The 19,437-nt window shown below is 44.2% G+C and overlaps 1 protein-coding gene across 1 annotated transcript in view; it reads right to left on the reverse strand.

Moving 5' to 3' along the window:
• Positions 1 to 1,035: 1,035 nt before the first annotated feature.
• pofut3 (protein O-fucosyltransferase 3) overlaps positions 1,036 to 19,437 on the reverse strand; it is a 50,186-nt gene continuing 31,784 nt past the window's right edge. Inside the window, exons 3-4 of the mRNA XM_078403834.1 lie at positions 6,856 to 7,691; positions 1,036 to 5,872 (exon numbers count right to left, since the gene is read on the reverse strand). Coding sequence (XP_078259960.1) covers positions 5,648 to 5,872; positions 6,856 to 7,691 — 1,061 coding nt within the window. The 3' untranslated portion in view covers positions 1,036 to 5,647. The remainder of the gene's footprint in view (positions 5,873 to 6,855; positions 7,692 to 19,437) is intronic.

Genomic DNA, 19,437 nt, shown 5'->3' on the forward strand with positions numbered 1-19,437 from the left:
AAGTTTTCAGGACAGAACGACTTGTTCAGTGGTACTGTTAACATTCAATGCAGTTAACAATTGAAATAATCCACAATATATCAGCCCTTAAGTTTTTAACCATCATTAGTGTAAAATCGAAGGCGGTACAACAGGGACACATCAATGCAGTCATTTCATTTACCGAATAATGAAAGGCAAAGATAGAGTGGATGTGGAGAGGATGTTTCCAGTAGTGGGAGTCCAGGACCAGAGGGCACAGCCTCAGAAAAAAAGGATGTAGCTTTTGAATTGAGATGAGAATTTCTTTAGCCAGTGGGCGGGTCATGTGTGGAATTCATTGCCACAGGCGACTGTGGAAGCCAAGTCATTGGGCATTTTTAAAACAGAAGTTGATAGGTTCTTGATTAGTAAGGGCTTCAAAGGTTATGGGGAGAAGGCAGAAGACCGGGGTTGAGAAGGAAAAATAGATCAGCCATGATTGAATGGCGAAGTAGACCGAATAGCCTAATTCTGCTCCTTTGCCTTATGAGGACCTCATTAGAACATCCTAACTTCTTTCTACAGCAGCTTTCCACCTTTGAATAGATACGCCAGAATCTGCTGTCCTAATTTGTAAAACAGAAAAAATTGGTCCTAAAACAGAATCTAATCCATGGAAGTCTTCAAGTTACATTTTTGTCCTGTATATGTGTACATCGCATGTGTAATTGTGCTGTAACATAACCATACATCAGGTCTAATGGTGTTTACTTGCAACATTTGGATTGCTCAAAAGGCATACTTTACATCTGTAGATGTATATTACCAATTTGTGCCTTACTTGTAAAAACATTCTTCTGAGGCTGTCAGATGTAACATTAATATCCAGCATATGATCAGTATGTTGGGAGTCAAAAAACTGTAAATCAATCAAGACATTCTGAAGGATTTATCATCATAAGCAACATGTAGAGATCCAATTACACACTTAAATCCCAGTATAACATATTATTTTGAAGTAGTACTGGAAACATCAATTACTGCTTTGGTAATGCTTTAATAACACATTCCATGGCAGTAACACTGCTCAACCAAGTACGACAATAGCGAATTATGAATTATCAATACATAATTGTCCAAGAATTGCAAGAGGCCATGTTAAATTTGGAGTATTGCATGTAGTTCTGGTAGCCCCATTACAAGAAGTTTGGGTACTGTGTGGAGAAGATGCAGAGGAGGTTTACCAGAATGCTGCCTGGATTATTGGATTTCTGCTACAGGGAGAGGTTGGGCAGACTAGGGGTTTATTCATTGGAGCTCAGGAAGCTGAAAAGTGATCTTATAGAGGTGCACAAAATCATGAGGGGAATAGTTAGGGTGAATGCACAAGTCATTTACCCAGGGTAGGTGGAATCAAGAACCAGTGGACAGAAGTTGAAAGTTAAAAAGGGCAGGATTTAATAAAAACATGAGGGGCAACTTTTTCTCTCAGAGGGTGATTCATATATATGGAACAAGGTCCAGAAGCAAGTACAAGAAACAGCATTAAAAAAAACACTTATGGAGGTACATAGGTAGGAAAGGCTTAGAGGGATATGGGACAACATGGGCAAACGGGACTAGCATAGATGGAACATCTGGGTCAGCACAGACAAGTTAGGCCAAAGGGCCAGTTTCCATGCTGTATGACTCTATGTACTAAAATTCTTTGCTTTGATGACATGGTGTCATGTTGAATTGCGAAGGCTATATGAAGAACAGGAAACCTTGGACAGATTTATTGTTATAAAGGAAGATTGGAGAAATTTGGATTGCTTTCTCTGGAGCATTGGAGGCCGCGGAGTGACCTTATCAAAGCATATAAAATTATGAAAGCATGGATACGCAGTCTTTTTTTACCAATGGTAAAAATGTTAAATAATAGGGCATAGCTTTAAGTCAAGAGAGTGGAAATTCAGAGTCAAACAGCATGGAAATAGGCTCTTCTGCCCAACTTGCCCACGCCGGCCAACATGCCCCATCTGCACTAGTCCCACCTGGCTGCTTTTGGCCCACATCCTTCTCATCCTACCCTATTCATGTACCTGTCCAAATGTTTCATAAACGTTGTGATAGTACCTGCCTCAACTACCTCCTCTGGCAGCTTGTTCCATACACCCACCACCCTTTGTGTGAAAAAGTTACCCCTCAGGTTCCCATTAAATCTTTCCCGCTACACCTTATACCTATGTCCTCTGGTTCTCGATTCCCCTACTCTGCACAAAAGACTGTGCACTTACCCGATCTTTATTTTAAAGGAGATTTATATTTTATTTTTCGATAAAGTCTTGGGTGCCAGGCACACGCTGCCAGGCCGGGTGGTGAAAGCAGATACGAAAGCACCATTTAAGAGGATTTAGGAATGCTCACGAACAGGCAGGGAATGAAAGGATATAGACCATGTGTAGGCAAATGGGATTAGTTAAGACTGGCATCATGGTTGGCACAGTTATGGTGGGCCAATGCTCTGTTCCTCTGCTGCACTGTTCTATATACTATGTTCTATATACTATGTATTTACTAACGAAAATAGCAAAACCCTCTCAACACCAAAAATTGAAAACCACTCATGTTGGGTAGGAGCCCTTTAAACACTCGATTTCATTCCTGAGGACATTACTCTTCATTTCCATTCACTGCACTAAACTAGGTTACCTTTAGAGGAATTAGATTTACCATTAGGGACTTTGTTGGAAGTACCCAATAAAAAGTTGTGGACATCTGATTTAAATGAGTATTAAAACTTTCCGTTTGAAGCTGAAAACACAGCTGATTAACATTTGGTTTGTTTTTGTAAAATACTAACAACTCTTATCTATGAAGATGTTTTTGTATACTAAACAAACTAAAGGGATTTATCATGTTTATGGAATAGAATTACACAGTGGAAATTTACCACTAGTTGGCATCACTGATCGCAAAGGAGGGACAGTGTACAATGTGCCAGGCATTCCACGCTAAAGACCAGGGATACATTTCTAGGCAAATGTATTTCAGCTTAGTGTGAATACCTGGAAGTGGTCTGTATTTCAATCTCAACAGGAAGCACTGTTAATCAGTTCAGGAATTATCGCACGCACAATGGTTCTTCATTGAAAGAGTGCGTCATCTGTTTGCTCTCACCAGGAGAATTTACGGAACAGATTATTTTGCATTAAAAGCATCGAAATGTAGGATAACAGGCTGAAAAGTGATGGGCAGTCAGGGCTATCAGGACAGACGGTGACGCTGATAGACGGGAAGGGAAAGTTGAAATGTAGTAGACATGTGTGTCCGTGTAGGAACAAGGAACAGCAGATGCTGGTTTACACAAAAAGACACAAAATGCTGGAGTAATTCAGCGGGTCACAGAGCACCACTTGAGAACATGGATAGGTGACATTTCAAGTTGGGACTTTATGTCTATCTCCGTCCTTGTTATCACCTACACAAAGGTGGCTGTGTATGCACAGATATCTCTCACTACATTTACGTTTCTTGCACAGTTCATATTTTCACATTTTTTGCCCTATCGTGCAGTTTGTTTAAATTTGGTGCCTGCTGTGTAAAAAGAGGTATGACAGACTGATTACGGTACAAAGAGCTAGATGTGGTTGGTCACTGCTAGTAAACTGAAGGTATTCAACAGTAGAAACGGCCAGGTCCCCATCTTCTTTGTCTGCATCCCCAAATATTCAGGTTCATGGTTTACTGAGGGATTTGAAGGCCAAATCCTACACTTCAATGTGCAGCTGGCCTCCACAACAGTTGAGCACACTCTTGCTGGGAATCCCCGCAATACATGAGAACCCACTGGTTTTAATTGCTGGACATATGATTAGGAACCAGTTACTCTGTACAAAATTATTTCAACTGAATGTTTCAGTGGCACAGTGGTGCATCTGCTGCCTGACAGTGCCAGAGATCCGGGTTCAATCCTGACTATTGGTACTTGGTCTGCACCAAGTTTGTACGTTCTCCTTGTAACCATGTAGGTATCCTCCGGGTGCTCCGGCTTCCATCCACATTCCAAAGATGTACAGGTTCATAGGTTGACACAAAATGCTGGAGTAACTCAGCATCTCTGGAGAGAAGGAATGGGTGACGTTTTGGGTCGAGACCCTTCTTCAGACTGATGTCAGGGGAGTGGGCGGGACAGAGATAGAATATAGTCGGAGACAGGAAGACTAGTGGAGAACTTGGAAAGGGGGGGGGGGGGGGGTGGAGAGAGAGGGAAAGCAGAGGCCAAGACATTACCAAAGGCAAAATCTGCCATTAATTTCTTCATAAATTTTGAATCCCACTTTCCAGCAGAGTTACAGTTGAACTAAAAATACCAAGTCAGCAAAAGTTAGAGAAGTCAATGTTCATACCACTTTGGTGTAAACTACCCAAGCAAAATATGAGGTGCTGTTCCTCCAATTTGCGCTGGGCCTCACTCTGACAATGGAGGAGGCCCAGGACAGAAAAGTCAGATTGGGAATCGGAGAGGGATTTAACGTGCTGAGCAACCGGGAGATCAGCCTGCGCCTGGTCTCGCCGATGTACAGGAGTTGACACCTGGAACAGCGGATACAGTAGATGAGGTTGGAGGAGGTGCAAGTGAACCTCTGCCTCACCTGGAAAGACTGTCAGGGTCCTTGGATAGAGTCGAGGTGGGAGGTAAAGGGACAGGTGTTGCATCTCCTGCGGTTGCAGGGGAAAGTACCTGGGGAGGGGGTGGTTTGGGTGGGAAGGGACGAGTTGACCAGGAAGTCGGGGAGCTAACGGTCCCTGCAGAAAGCAGAAAGGGGTAGAGATGGGAAGATGTGGCCAGTAGTGGGATCCCGTTGGAGATGGCAAAAGTGTTGGAGGATTATATGCTGCGTGTGACAGCTGATGGGGTGGAAGGTGAGGACAAGGGGGTTAATGGGTGTAATCTATCATGTGAATAGCAAAAAAAACTTCAGGAGTTGAAGTTTACCTAAAGTTCAAGGTGTGAAAGCATTGGACTAGTTGACTCTGGAGATAGTAAAAAGGCACTTGTTCAAATTCCACCTCCAGCAAGGCTAAGGGAGGGTAGGAGACAGGCTGAGAACTCTGAGTGTCTATTGCAAAGTTCATTTTTTGTCATTTAGTTGCTGGTCAGATTCAAGTTTGTATTGTGCTATTATGAAAAATCGTGCTTGATATGCAACTGTGTGCAATTTGTGCCATCAATTTAGCCTTTCCGTTAAGTCCTTGTCTCTGTGGTCTCGCACCGGTGGTGTGAGATAACATGTGTTTCCAAGGCTCCTATTTCTGCTGCTCCAACGATGTGAGGTTCTAGTCCTTCCAGAGGGTTAACACTTCATCGGAAATAGTAGGGCACTTTTCAAACACTTACCATACCACAGCATACTTCCAAGAGATGTGCAAACGTTCTCACTGAACTCTCAAATGCATGAGAAAACATTACTGCCTTTGAGATGTTTTCAGTTGACTGATCCTGCAGTTAATTGTTAAATCCACTTGAACTAAACAATCACACGGCCGCAATATGGCCTCTAGTCATTATTTTGCTGGATTTCATGTCAAATACAGTCTGCATTGCAGATAATTCCTGTCACTGAGTGCACATTATGGATTATGGTAACCCTCAGAAGCACTTGAAAAGCATTAATTTCAGGGGATGGAAATCTCAATGCCATTAGTCACTAAACACCATTCTCCAGAATTTTTCCACTGTAAAGTTTTGGTTCAGTTCCACTAGGTGCCTCAGTGCTGCAGCTTCTCGCTTGGATTGGTCAAAGCTTGGCTTCCACAGATCTTGGACAACTTTCCCCACATTTGAAGGCTGCAAGAAGGTAAAAGCCTTTGGCGCAGGGCAGCTGAGATGGTTGGCTTGTCCCTGCCTTTCAATTGGTGATAAGCCCTGTGATCAATGGAAATCAAGAGGAAAAAAAAGGTCACCTGGGCTGAAAGGAACAAACATTACAAAATCCCAGTTAAGTTTCCAACAGCTGTGGAAAGTTGCCAGCCTTTTTTTTATGAATCTCCAATTCAAGTTTCTATGAAAGCATTAGTCATCTGCATGTTTTCTGTAGGTCCCACCACTCTGGCATGTTTCAGACACCCTTGGAAGGGATGGGTTTCTTGAAACTTCTCAAGCCTGAGGACTTCAGAAGATCCCAAGGGATGAGTGACAGGTTTGAAATGATCTGCATGTTCTTTTTGGACGGATTATTTTCTCTGGAACACCAGAGGCCACGGGAAGACCTGATAGAAGTATATAAAATTATGAGAGCCATTGATAGGGTACACAATCAGCGAGGGCATAGCTTTAAGATGATAGGGGCAAAGTTTAAAGGATATATGCGGGCAATTTTTTTTACACAGAGGGTGGTGCCTGGAACGGTGGCTGAGGCGGATAAGATAGCAGCATTTCAGAAGCTTTGGGATAGGCATATGGATATGCAAAGAATGGAGGGATATGGATTATGCACAGGTAGATTAGAGGTGGTCATGGCACCATGTTTGGCATGGACATTGCGAGCCGAAGGGCCTGTTCTTGTGCTACGTTCATGCGTTATAGGAATCCTATGGCTGACTTGATGGTGATGTTGGAAGGACCATTGGAAGATTGGTTCATGCACCCCACTTTGCCTCAGTTCCCAATGCTGCTTGGATTTTGAAGCCTGGTTTACAATTAAATACAGCTAAACCAAACTGGATCTGAGATACCTTAAATATTTCTAACCTAACCAGGAAAATAGCAAACAAGTTCTCCCTCAAACCAGGAATTTCACTGCCACGCTAACAGTGAAGCATAAAGGGCATTATTCCCTTTCTCTTTTTTGTTTTCTGCAATGTTTCAGGCATTGTCAGCAGGTTGAGAGAACCTTACACACAGCGTACCTTTTGCTTTCTTCTGAGGTTTTCCCACACGCCGTTGCACACCACACACTCAAAGGCATCAATGTAGTTGTCCTGGGAAACATCTCGGACTCCCCACCTACGCTCTTTCATGGCAGTAAGCAGCTTCTGGTTGGAGATCAGGCCTTTGCGTTTCCACCCGAGAAAGACTTCATATGCCTGGTCATTACCGTCCAAGTGTATGATGTAGTCAGCCAGGTCCTTGGGGTGTGAGAAGTTTCTCACAAGTATTGCACTTTTGTTGCTGGGTAGCCAATCTGCTATACTTGGAGAACCATAGTAAACTGGAACCGCACCTAATTTGAATGGTCTCCACAATTTCTCAGTGACATAATCATCACAAACAGCATTCTCGAAAGCAAGAATGAATTTGTACTGAGCGAGAATCCCGTAGAATGCCTCGTCATCCATGGTTGTAGGATCCTTCAGGTTAGTCGGAAGGTCCTTGTTGTGTAGACATTCTCCGTAAGAGTCCACCTGGATGTATTTCATCAACTCCCGCACGTAGCTGTCCCGATCGGAAGGAGGGTCGCAGTCAGACTGGACGTACACCAATGGGGCCAAATGTTCCCTCAGCCGGTTCTTCTCAGGCAGTGGGAGCATGTACTTGAGTGACTTCAGCTCTTCGATGCTCTCGAGATACTGGGTGGTCAGAGGCAGATGAGAGTTGCGGCTGAATGTGGAGGTGTAATTAAACAACGTGACAGAGGGCTCATGGAAGAGCTTGTAATTATTCTTCGGAGACTCTTCGTGGAACAAGGCCCATTCGTGATGGGGTTTCCGAGGCAGCGGCAAACTATTAATTTGAAAGTCTGTGCCTAATCAAACGGGTAAGAGAAATAACGTCAAATGTTGCCAGTAAACCTGTACACTTACATCAGGTGCATGTGCAGCCATCAGCAAAATTCAAAGTGCTGGAGGAACTCAGCGTGTCAGGCATTATCTGTGGAGGGAATGGACAGGACAGGTTGGGACCCTTCTTCAGACTGCTGCCCACAGATCATAAGGTCATAAATGATAGGAGCAGAATTAGGCCATTCGGCCCATCAAGTCTACTCCGCTATTTAATCATGGCTGATCTATCTCTCCCTACTAACCCTTCTCCCCATAACCCTTGACGCCCGTACTAATCAAGAATCAATCTGTCACTGCCTTAAAAATATCCATTGACTGCCTTCATACCCTTCTGTGGCAAAGAATTCCACAGATCTACCACTATCTGACTAAAGAATTTCCTCCTTATCTCCTTGCTAAAGGAACGTCCTTTAATTCTGAGGCTGTGATCTCTGGTCCTGGACTCTCCCTCTAGTGGAAACATCACCTCCACATCCAGATGCTGCCTGACCCACTGAGTTCCTCCAGCACTTTGTGCTTTGCTCAAGGTTCCAGCATCTGCAGATCCTTGTGTTTGCAAGTAAAACTATCATTAGTTCTGACGATGCATTAATTATCAGTATGGCTCTTCATTCAGTGGACTCTACACTAACTGGGAATGCGGAGAAACTAACTTTGGACAAGAATGGTACAACTGAGATTCTGTACAGAGCATGGTCTTAAATTACTGTGGCTACATAGACCGCAAGCAGCGCTAGATCTCGTTAATGGAGTAACTTTAGAGCATTTTTTATATTTGGAAAATTAAGAAGTTTTAACTTTATTTAGAAATATTTAGCATGTATTAATTGATTCATTCATTATTACTAACAGAAAGAAAACTGAAATCCAACGTAATAAGAAGTCAGTTGTTTCAAGTCTCAACCATGATATAAAGGACTCTCTGAACAGCCAGCATTTCTGAAGCTGTTGGTCAACTTTTCAAAGTTTTGTGGGTTGGTGATGAAGTCTATTGCAAATGTTCAGACTCCAGACAGGTAACCAAACACTTGAACTAATGAATGTGAGTTCAAATCCCACCAAGAGAATTTCAAATCAGCTCAGGAATCATTTGGAAGTAGAAAAATGGTACCAGTTTAGTTGACTCCCGACGGGAGACACTGCCCACCGTGGAACCAGGAACCTGCCTGGAAGGGGAAGCTGCCGTGCCCGGCCCCTGCTCAACCCCAACGTCTGGAGTACCTGAGAGGAGGGTGGAGGGAGTCGGAGACGGCAGTGGATGCAAGAACAAAGGGCAAGAAAGAAGATCCGGGAGGGGGGGCGGTCTCACCTTCTGCGTCCTCAAGGTCACCTGCGGGAGGCGCCCCCAGGAGCACAAAGGCTGAAGGTGGCCGGGCGAGGGATGATCCGGATGGAGGTTACGGCTGCAACAGACCTTTATGGCACTGGGACTTGAAAATGGCGCCAAACCCTGGTGACTCTTGCATATGGTCTCAGTGGGCTGTCTCCATATACTCTGCACTAAATCTGGCATTGTACTTATATATAGTGAAAATTTACTAAACTATATACAAAAATAAATTTCACTGTACCTTGGCACATGTGATAATAAAAAAACATTGACAATAGACAATAGACAATAGGTGCAGGAGGAGGCCATTCGGCCCTTCGAGCCAGCACCGCCATTCAATGTGATCATGGCTGATCATTCTCAATCAGTACCCCTTTCCTGCCTTCTCTCCATACAATAGACAATAGACAATAGGTGCAGGAGTAGGCCATTCAGCCCTTCGAGCCAGCACCGCCATTCAATGCGATCATGGCTGATCACTATCAATCAGTACCCCGTTCCTGCCTTCTCCCCATACCCCCTCACTCCGCTATCCTTAAGAGCTCTATCCAGCTCTCTCTTGAAAGCATCCAACGAACTGGCCTCCACTGCCTTCTGAGGCAGAGAATTCCACACCTTCACCACCCTCTGACTGAAAAAGTTCTTCCTCATCTCCGTTCTAAATGGCCTACCCCTTATTCTCAAACTGTGGCCCCTTGTTCTGGACTCCCCCAACATTGGGAACATGTTATCTGCCTCTAATGTGTCCAATCCCCTAATTATCTTATATGTTTCAATAAGATCCCCCCTCATCCTTCTAAATTCCAGTGTATACAAGCCCAATCGCTCCAGCCTTTCAACATACGACAGTCCCGCCATTCCGGGAATTAATCTAGTGAACCTACGCTGCACGCCCTCCATAGCAAGAATATCCTTCCTCAAATTTGGAGACCAAAACTGCACACAGTACTCCAGGTGCGGTCTCACCAGGGCCCGGTACAACTGTAGAAGGACCTCTTTGCTCCTATACTCAACTCCTCTTGTTACGAAGGCCAACATTCCATTGGCTTTCTTCACTGCCTGCTGAACCTGCATGCTTCCTTTCATTGACTGATGCACTAGGACACCCAGATCTCGTTGAACTCCCCCTCCTCCTAACTTGACACCATTCAGATAATAATCTGCCTTTCTATTCTTACTTCCAAAGTGAATAACCTCACACTTATCTACATTAAACTGCATCTGCCATGTATCCGCCCACTCACACAACCTGTCCAGGTCACCCTGCAGCCTTATTGCATCTTCCTCACAATTCACACTACCCCCCAACTTAGTATATCTGCAAATTTGCTAATGGTACTTTTAATCCCTTCGTCTAAGTCATTAATGTATATCGTAAATAGCTGGGGTCCCAGCACCGAACCTTGCGGTACCCCACTGGTCACTGCCTGCCATTCCGAAAGGGACCCATTTATCCCCACTCTTTGCTTTCTGTCTGTTAACCAATTTTCTATCCATGTCAGTACCCTACCCCCAATACCATGTGCCCTAATTTTGCCCACTAATCTCCTATGTGGGACCTTGTCGAAGGCTTTCTGAAAGTCGAGGTACACCACATCCACTGACTCTCCCTTGTCAATTTTCCTAGTTACATCCTCAAAAAATTCCAGTAGATTTGTCAAGCATGATTTCCCCTTCGTAAATCCATGCTGACTCGGAACGATCCCGTTACTGCTATCCAAATGCTCAGCAATTTCGTCTTTTATAATTGACTCCAGCATTTTCCCCACCACTGATGTCAGACTAACTGGTCTATAATTACCCGTTTTCTCTCTCCCTCCTTTCTTAAAAAGTGGGATAACATTTGCTATTCTCCAATCCACAGGAACTGATCCTGAATCTATAGAACATTGAAAAATGATCTCCAATGCTTCCACTATTTCTAGAGCCACCTCCTTAAGTACTCTGGGATGCAGACCATCAGGCCCTGGGGATTTATCAGCCTTCAGTCCCATCAGTCTACCCAAAACCATTTCCTGCCTAACGTGGATTTCCTTCAGTTCCTCCATCACCCTAGGTTCTCCAGCCCCTAGAACATTTGGGAGATTGTGTGTATCTTCCTCAGTGAAGACAGATCCAAAGTAACGGTTTAACTCGTCTGCCATTTCTTTGTTCCCCATAATAAATTCCCCTGCTTCTGTCTTCAAGGGACCCACATTTGCCTTGACTATTTTTTTCCTCTTCACGTACCTAAAAAAACTTTTGCTATCCTCCTTTATATTATTGGCTAGTTTACCCTCGTACCTCATCTTTTCTCCTCGTATTGCCTTTTTAGTTAACTTTTGTTGCTCTTTAAAAGAGTCCCAATCCTCTGTCTTCCCACTCTTCTTTGCTATGTTATACTTCCTCTCCTTAATTTTTATGCTGTCCCTGACTTCCCTTGTCAGCCACAGGTGTCTCTTACTCCCCTTAGAGTCTTTCCACCTCTTTGGAATAAATTGATCCTGCAACCTCTGCATTATTCCCAGGAATACCTGCCATTGCTGTTCTACCGTCTTCCCTGCTAGGGCCTCCTTCCAATCAATTTTGGCCAGCTCCCGCCTCATGCCTCTGTAATCCCCTTTGCTATACTGTAATACCGACACTTCCGATTTTCCCTTCTGCCTTTCCATTTGCAGAGTAAAACTTATCATGTTGTGATCACTGCCTCCTAATGGCTCTTTTACCTCTAGTCCCCTTATCAGATCAGGATCATTACACAACACTAAATCCAGAATTGCCTTCTCCCTGGTAGGCTCCAGTACAAGCTGTTCTAAGAATCCATCTCGAAGGCACTCTACAAACTCTCTTTCCTGGGGTCCATTTCCAACCTGATTTTCCCAGTCTACCTGCATGTTGAAATCTCCCATAACCACCGTAGCATTACATTTTTGACACGCCAATTTTATCTCCTGATTTAACTTGCACCCTAAGTCGAGGCTACTGTTTGGGGGCCTATAGATAACTCCCATTAGTGTCTTTTTACCCTTACAATTTCTCATTTCTATCCATACTGATTCAACATCTCCTGATTCTATGTCACCCCTTGCAAGGGAATGAATATCATTCCTTACCATCAGAGCAACCCCACCCCCTCTGCCCACCTGTCTGTCTTTTCTATACGATGTGTACCCCTGAATATTCAGTTCCCAGCCCTGGTCCTCTTGTAGCCATGTCTCAGTGATCCCTACAACATCATACTTGCCCATGACTAACTGAGCCTCAAGCTCATCCACTTTATTTTTTATACTACGCGCATTTAAGTACAACACTTTAACTTCTGTATTTACCTCCCCTCTCACATCGTTCACAATTGGCCCTGCCCTTAATTTCTTTTCCGCTCTAGAACTTCTGTTCCCATTCTTCCGAGAGTCTTTTGCAATATCTCCTGTATTCCCTTTTACCTCATCTTCATATTCACAATTTGTTAACCCCTCCCCCCCACTACTTAGTTTAAAGCCACAGGTGTCACACTAGCAAACCTGCCTGCCAGAATGTTTGTCCCCCTGCTGTTAAGATGCAACCCGTCCCTTTTGTACAAGTCACCCCTAGCCCAGAAGAGATCCTAGCCCCTAGCCCCTGACTCCGCTATCCTTAAGAGCTCTATCCAGCTCTCTCTTGAATGCATTCAGAGAATTGGCCTCCACTGCCTTCTGAGGCAGAGAATTCCACAGATTCACAACTCTCTGACTGAAAAAGGTTTTCCTCATCTCAGTTCTAAATGGCCCACCCCTTATTCTTAAACTGTGGCCCCTTGTTCTGGACTCCCCCAACATTGGGAACATGTTTCCTGCCTCTAACGTGTCCAACCCCTTAATAATCTTATACGTTTCGATAAGATCTCCTCTCCATTGAACCATTGAGGGGAAAGCTATCAGATGTGCAAAGACTCAGTTGGTTTGCTAATGTTCTACAAATCTGATGTCCTTACCCAGACAGATAGAAGCCCACCATCAATTACTCAATGGCAATAGGTGATGGACTGGAATGCCCTTTCGAAGGCCAAATTCTGCTCCTATGACTTATGGTCTTATAAATCCATGCATCCAACATACTTCGTGTGGAGTGTCAGACCTTGCCAAAACGATACAACTTTAAAATTGCTAACCGATGCAGGTTTAATGATAGTCATTAACAGCTGTGGAATCAGATACAAACTATAATCAGTGAGTCTCATTTGCTCATGCAGAGCTGATAGCCTTAAAAGCGTTGGCCTGGCAATTGAGGCGGTGCAGAGCAAACCACTAAGATGATATTGGTGTAAGAATGATCTGTCTGGGGATGGGTAGGTCTGTCTGTACGTGTTCCAAGGATGGGGAGTTTGGTCATTTCAGGGTGGGATTTTATACACTCACCGAGGATGTGGAGGGAGTGGTTTTAGGTGAGCCTATAAACATATACAATGCGTAAATGCACAGAGTTGGGAGTAAGTAATCTACCAAGTACTTACACATACACTGCTATGCCGAAATTTCCTCTGGCTCTGGGCCCTCCCTCCTACCTTGGGGTTCTAAAACAAACATTGTTTCTTTCCTCTTCCCTCCCACCCCCTTCCCATCCTTCCCTCCAGAAGAAGCAGGAAGGAACTCCAGTTTGGGTCGACTTTCATTCCGTTTATCGAAACCTCTCTTTAGTAGTCACTCTATACAAGCAACCTGTCTCTTCCACCAGCCGAAAACTATAAACGTTGGCACACACCACTTCCTCCCGCACTCAAATTTCAGCGTTGAATATACAAGTGGGCAATCATAAAATCCATCAAACAGATTTAAACGTTCATCAGACAACACATGAAACCAATGGCTCTGTAACGGAATATGCATCACCGGGTCAGCTCAACAGATAAAGTTGGAAATTCTGCATTTGTGTCCACTGAACCTTTTAGTGGCTGGCTCAAGCTGTCTGCAACTCTATCAAGACTTTGTGTTCCATTTTGTTTACAGTCAAAGGACTGTGCTATGGCTTTAGTGCAATTTTATGCTCCATTGCCCACAATCCACAATGTCTCCTATTCCCTGTATTAAACAGTGGACTATACTGTAAATCTACAGACCTGATGGATTGTAAGCCAAAGGAAACCTATCTGCGTTGTTGTTAAATACTTTTCACGTTCTATCAAACTGTTTTATAACCAGTGAAGCTCTTATGAAACAATAATTGCAGCAATATAGCACAGTAACTAATTTGTGCACAGCACGTTTCCAGAATAAGCAATGTGTTAACATCCAAATAATTTACTTTTTAGTAATCGTGAGTGAGGGATTAATATGAGTCGATGAAAAGCCTTCATGCTCTTTTTCAACATGGTGTCACATCATCTTTTAAACCACCTGAGAGGGGAGACAAGAACTTGGCTTAATTACTCATCTGAACACTGGTAGTTTGTATTTCTTTATGGCATTGATAGAGGTCACTCAGCCCATTGAATTTAAACTGGCTCTCTGAATATTGCCATCAATTCCATTTCCTCCGCATTTCATTGTGTTGGGAGACCAAAAAGCTTCGGGCAGACCAAAGGTGCCCTTCACTGAGTTGATCGCCTTCCAGCAGCCCCTGATGTGCGTCTTCTTTATGTCTCTGGGAACATCCCGTATGTATTTGCTCGAGATGAACCGTGACAAGGACCCATTCATCCTTCTCCACACCCTCTTCACAAATCCACACTCTGTGAAAAGATGTGCAACTGTCAACCGTCTCCTCTACAAATAACAGCCATCCTGAGGACAGCGTGCGTCAGGAGCTAAGACTCAGACGGTACAGGCATATCACCAGACAGTACAAGGAACCAGCCCACAGGCTCCATCGAGGCCTTATCCGGCAGTGCGTGCAGGATGTTCCGTGTTGATCACTGCCTGATGGACTTGTGGTCAATGGTGTTGGTCTGGAAGAACTTTCCGGTCGTTGGGAAGAGGGTCCAGAGGAAGTTTATGAGAATGAACCCGGGGATGATTGGATTAACGTAAGATGAGCGCTTGACGGCATTAGGCCTGTACGTGCTGGAGTTTAGAATGATGAGGGAGGTTCTCATTAAAACTTACCAAATAGTGAAAGACCTAGATAGAGTGGATGTGGAGATGATGTTTCCACTAGTGGGAGAGTCTGGGACCAGAGGGCATAGCCTCAGAATAAAAGGACGCACCTTTAGAAAGAAGATGAGGAGTTTCTTTAGTCAGAGGGTGGTAAATCTGTGGAATTCATTGCCACGGACAGTTGTAGAGGCCAAGTCATTGGGTATTTTCAATGCGGAGATTGACAAATTCTTGATTAGTAAGGGTGTCAAGGGTTATGGGGGAAATGGGGTTGAAAGGGAATGATATATCAGCCATGATTGAATTACAGAGTAGACTCGATGGGCCAAATGGCCTACTTCTGCTCCAATGACATGAACTTTCCCTCATGGACAGGTGGTGCAGCAATGTCCAGCTGACCGACATGCTGCACGACAGCAGTGCCAGGCCCACCCTTCGCAACACCGGGGACAGGTCGAACCTCAGGAGTTGGTCCCACGTGGTTTGGATGGTAACCTAAAGTTTTATGCACCAGTCTCAGGAATGGGACTTAAAACTAGGACCTTTTGGTTTCGAGGCAACAACACAATACACATGACACCAGTTAATATATTACAACTTTGTATCAAGAGAGGAAATATCAATAACATTTCAAAGGCTGCTTCAATTCTTTAAACATATTTTCACTAATGGGATTTGGAGTGTTTTTTTTAATAAATAGCGATTTTTTTAAAAAAGGACGATATTTACGAAAGGTTTTAAAACAGCAATCAATTAACATACAATTGACATTTAAAAATGAAGAAACAAAGAACTGCAGATGCTGGTTTATACCAACGGTAGACACAAAATGCTGGAGTAACTCAGTGGGTCAGGCAGCATCTCTGGAGGAAAAGGATAAATTGACAGATTCCTGATTAGTACGGGTGTCATGGGTTAAGGAGAAAAAAGCAGGAGAATGGGGTTGAGAGGGAAAGGCAGATCAGCCAGAAGTGAATTGTGGAATATACTCGATGGGCCGAATGGCCTAATTCTGCTCCTACGACTTATAAACTTATGAACATGAGAGGTGATGTCTGAAGAAGGGTCACGACCTGGACCGTCACCCTGAACCGTCACTCCACAGATGCTGCTTGACCTGCTGAATTACTCCAGCACTTTGTATCTATCTTTAGTTGATATTTCAAGCTTTTTCTAACGTCTGGTTCAGTTCTATTATTAAGAAGCCTGAGGTGGTGCTGCAGTACTTGGAAAAAAAAAGCACTGTTCATTTCAAAAGCAAGATCAATTATAGAAGGAATGACAGCGAACAAGAGGTAGCATTGATGGGCAGGGCCGGCTTCCTCACTGCACACTCACAACGCGCAATGGGATTTCTTGGCTACAAGACACAATCATTAAGCTTGGACAGAACAGGAGATGTTTTAGTTTAGTTTAAAGATACAGCCTGAAAACAGGCCCTTCAGCCCAACAGGCCCTTGCCAACCAACAATTATCCCGACACAAGTTCTATGCCAATTAACATACAATCCTGCACGTCTTTGTGTGGGAGTGTAGGAGGAAACCAGAGCACCCAATGAAAACCCACACGGTCACAGGGAGAACTTATGCATAAGAAAATAACTGCAGATGCTGGTACAAATCGATTTATTCACAAAATGCTGGAGTAACTCAGCAGGTCAGGCAGCATCTCGGGAGTTTTTTTTTTTTACTCCAGCATTTTATGACCCGAGATGCTGCCTGACCTGCTGAGTTACTCCAGCATTTTGTGAAAAAAATCTCCCGAGATGCTGCCTGACCTGCTGAGTTACTCCAGCATTTTGTGAATAAATCACAGGGAGAACTTACAAACTGCACACAGACAACACCCGTAGTCAGGATTGAACCTGGATCTCTGATGCTGTAAGGCAGCAGTTCTACCGCTGCATCACTATGGAGTACCATAACCTCCCTCAGTCATAGCTGCCGTGGTAATCATTACAAATTCCGACTTATGAGGTCTATTGCTGAAGCTTTGTCTTCAGATCATCTGACAATCACAGCATTTTAAATAAACGATTTAGTTTTAACCTGTTCAACCAAAGTCCCAGCGTGATTTCAGTGGCATAAAATCTATAAGCAGCTCTTAAGAAACAAGACACCAGTCAACTTCAATACTGTACCAATGACATGCCAATTTAATTCTCTCAGTTCTCCCTCTCAATCACGCTTCCATCACTTGGAGAGTGTCTTTCACCCAGATTCAAACATCTCTGGTTTGAACGACGAAGGTCTTTACTTTCCATAGAAAATAGTTGTCTGGTCACCATCCTTATTTCTGCTTGTTCATCACTGTCAGCACTGATCAAAACGACGCCAAACTGATTAAACATATGCAATCTTACTTCTAACCAACCCACTGATTATAACGCAACACAAAAGCAGAGAAATAAAGGGAGAGAGGAGCACTATTGGCCTTGAATCATCTACTACAGCTCATCATGTATGTACATGGTTAAGTACAATTTATCTTTGATGAATAGCATCTCGTGTTCTACCTGGTTACATTGAAGCCTTTGGGAATCAACAGCAAATTGAACAGTTTTAACAAACTCACTTATTATGGAGACACAAGAGACTGCACTCTGTTCTCACCCTTGCTCCCTTCAGACAGACAGGGATAGAGTTCCTTTTGGTCCTTTGCCTTCTCCCTCACTGGCCTCTACATCCAGTGCTGGATCATTCTTTGACATTTCGCTGGCTACAACGTGAACATATCACCTGTCACATCTCCATCGCCCCACCCCTGTGCTTTCCACAGGGACCACTCTCCATAATTCCCTTATTTGTTCGTTAACCCCCCCCCCCCCTCCTCCTCCCTACCTGTCCCTCGCACATCCCAGGCAAAGTTGTAAGCATAACACCTGTGAACACAACCCAGACCATTACACAAACCAACCTCCCTTCCATTGACTTCATCTACACCTCAAGCTGCCTCAGCATGGCCAGCAGCATAATCAAGGACGAGTCTCACCCCTCTTCTCCCCTCTCCCATCAGGCAAGAGGTACAGAAGAGTGAAAACGCACACCTCCAGATTCAGGGACAGTATCTTCCCAGTCATTCTATCAACAACTAAGGAGCGGTCCTGAGCTACGAACTACCTCATTGGAGACCATCGGACTTTACTGGACTTCATATTGCACTAAACATTACTCCCTTTTATCATGCATCTGTACACCGTGGATGGTTCAATTGTAATCATTTATTTCCTTCTCCTGGCTGGTGAGCATGCAGCAAAAGCTATTCACTGTACCTCAGTACACATGACATTAAACTAAACTAAAGTATCACAACTCCTCCACCCTCAGCATAATCCAGGGATTCAAAGAACCCTCCAGGTGAGTGATTTAAATGCACCTCCTCCAACCCCATCTGTTACATTCTTCGCTTCAGACTCCCGCTTTGTCAGCATCATTCCCTCGCCTGCCAAGTCCATCAGATCGAACAAGGTGCATTCCTGCTGACTCCTCACCACGTGCTCTTCCTCCTCCACGCGCTCTTGCATTAATTTCTCTCGCTGTGGTCTACTTTACATTGGTGACACCAAGAGCAGACTAAGCAACTGCTTTGTCAAGCATCTGCACTCTGTCTCCCACGGCCACCTGGAGCTCCTGGTTGCAAACCAGCTAAATTCCTCTTCCCATTCCTTTACTGACCTGTCTTTCCTTGTCCTCCTCCATGGCCATGGTGAGGCCAAACTGAATTGAAATTAGAAAAACAGCACCTCATATATCCTGGTTGTCAAACATTTTAACACCCCTTCCCACACTGATCTTTCTGTCCTGGCCCTACTCCATTGTCAGAGTGAGGCCACACACAAATTGGAGGAACAGCAACTCATATTTTGCTTGGGCAGTTTACAATCCAACGGTGTGATTTCATGTAACCTCTGCATTCCCTCTCTCCCCTCCCCCACCCTAGCCGAACTATTAGTTCCACTGTCCACATCCCTGTATCCCCTCGTTATCATCTCTTCCCCAGCCAACAATGAGCCTTTATGGGCTCCATACTTCTTTGGTCACATGTTGATGGCCCTGATTTGTTCAGGCCTTTTCCTACCTCCAACACCCCCCCCCCCCCCCCTCCTCTACTTTCAGTTTGAAGAAGTATTGCATCCCAAAATGCTGTCTGACCCACTGAATTGCTCCAGCACTTTGTGTCTATCTTCGGTATAAAGTGTGAAACGTACACGTTCAGATTCAGGGACATTTTGTTCCAGCTGTTATCAGGCAACTGAACTATCCTATCGCAACCACAGAGGAATCCTGAACTACTATCTACCTCATTGGTGACCCTCGGATTATCTTTGATCA

This window comes from Rhinoraja longicauda, chromosome 1 (genome assembly GCF_053455715.1).
Source record: "Rhinoraja longicauda isolate Sanriku21f chromosome 1, sRhiLon1.1, whole genome shotgun sequence".
Lineage (NCBI taxonomy): Eukaryota > Metazoa > Chordata > Chondrichthyes > Rajiformes > Arhynchobatidae > Rhinoraja > Rhinoraja longicauda.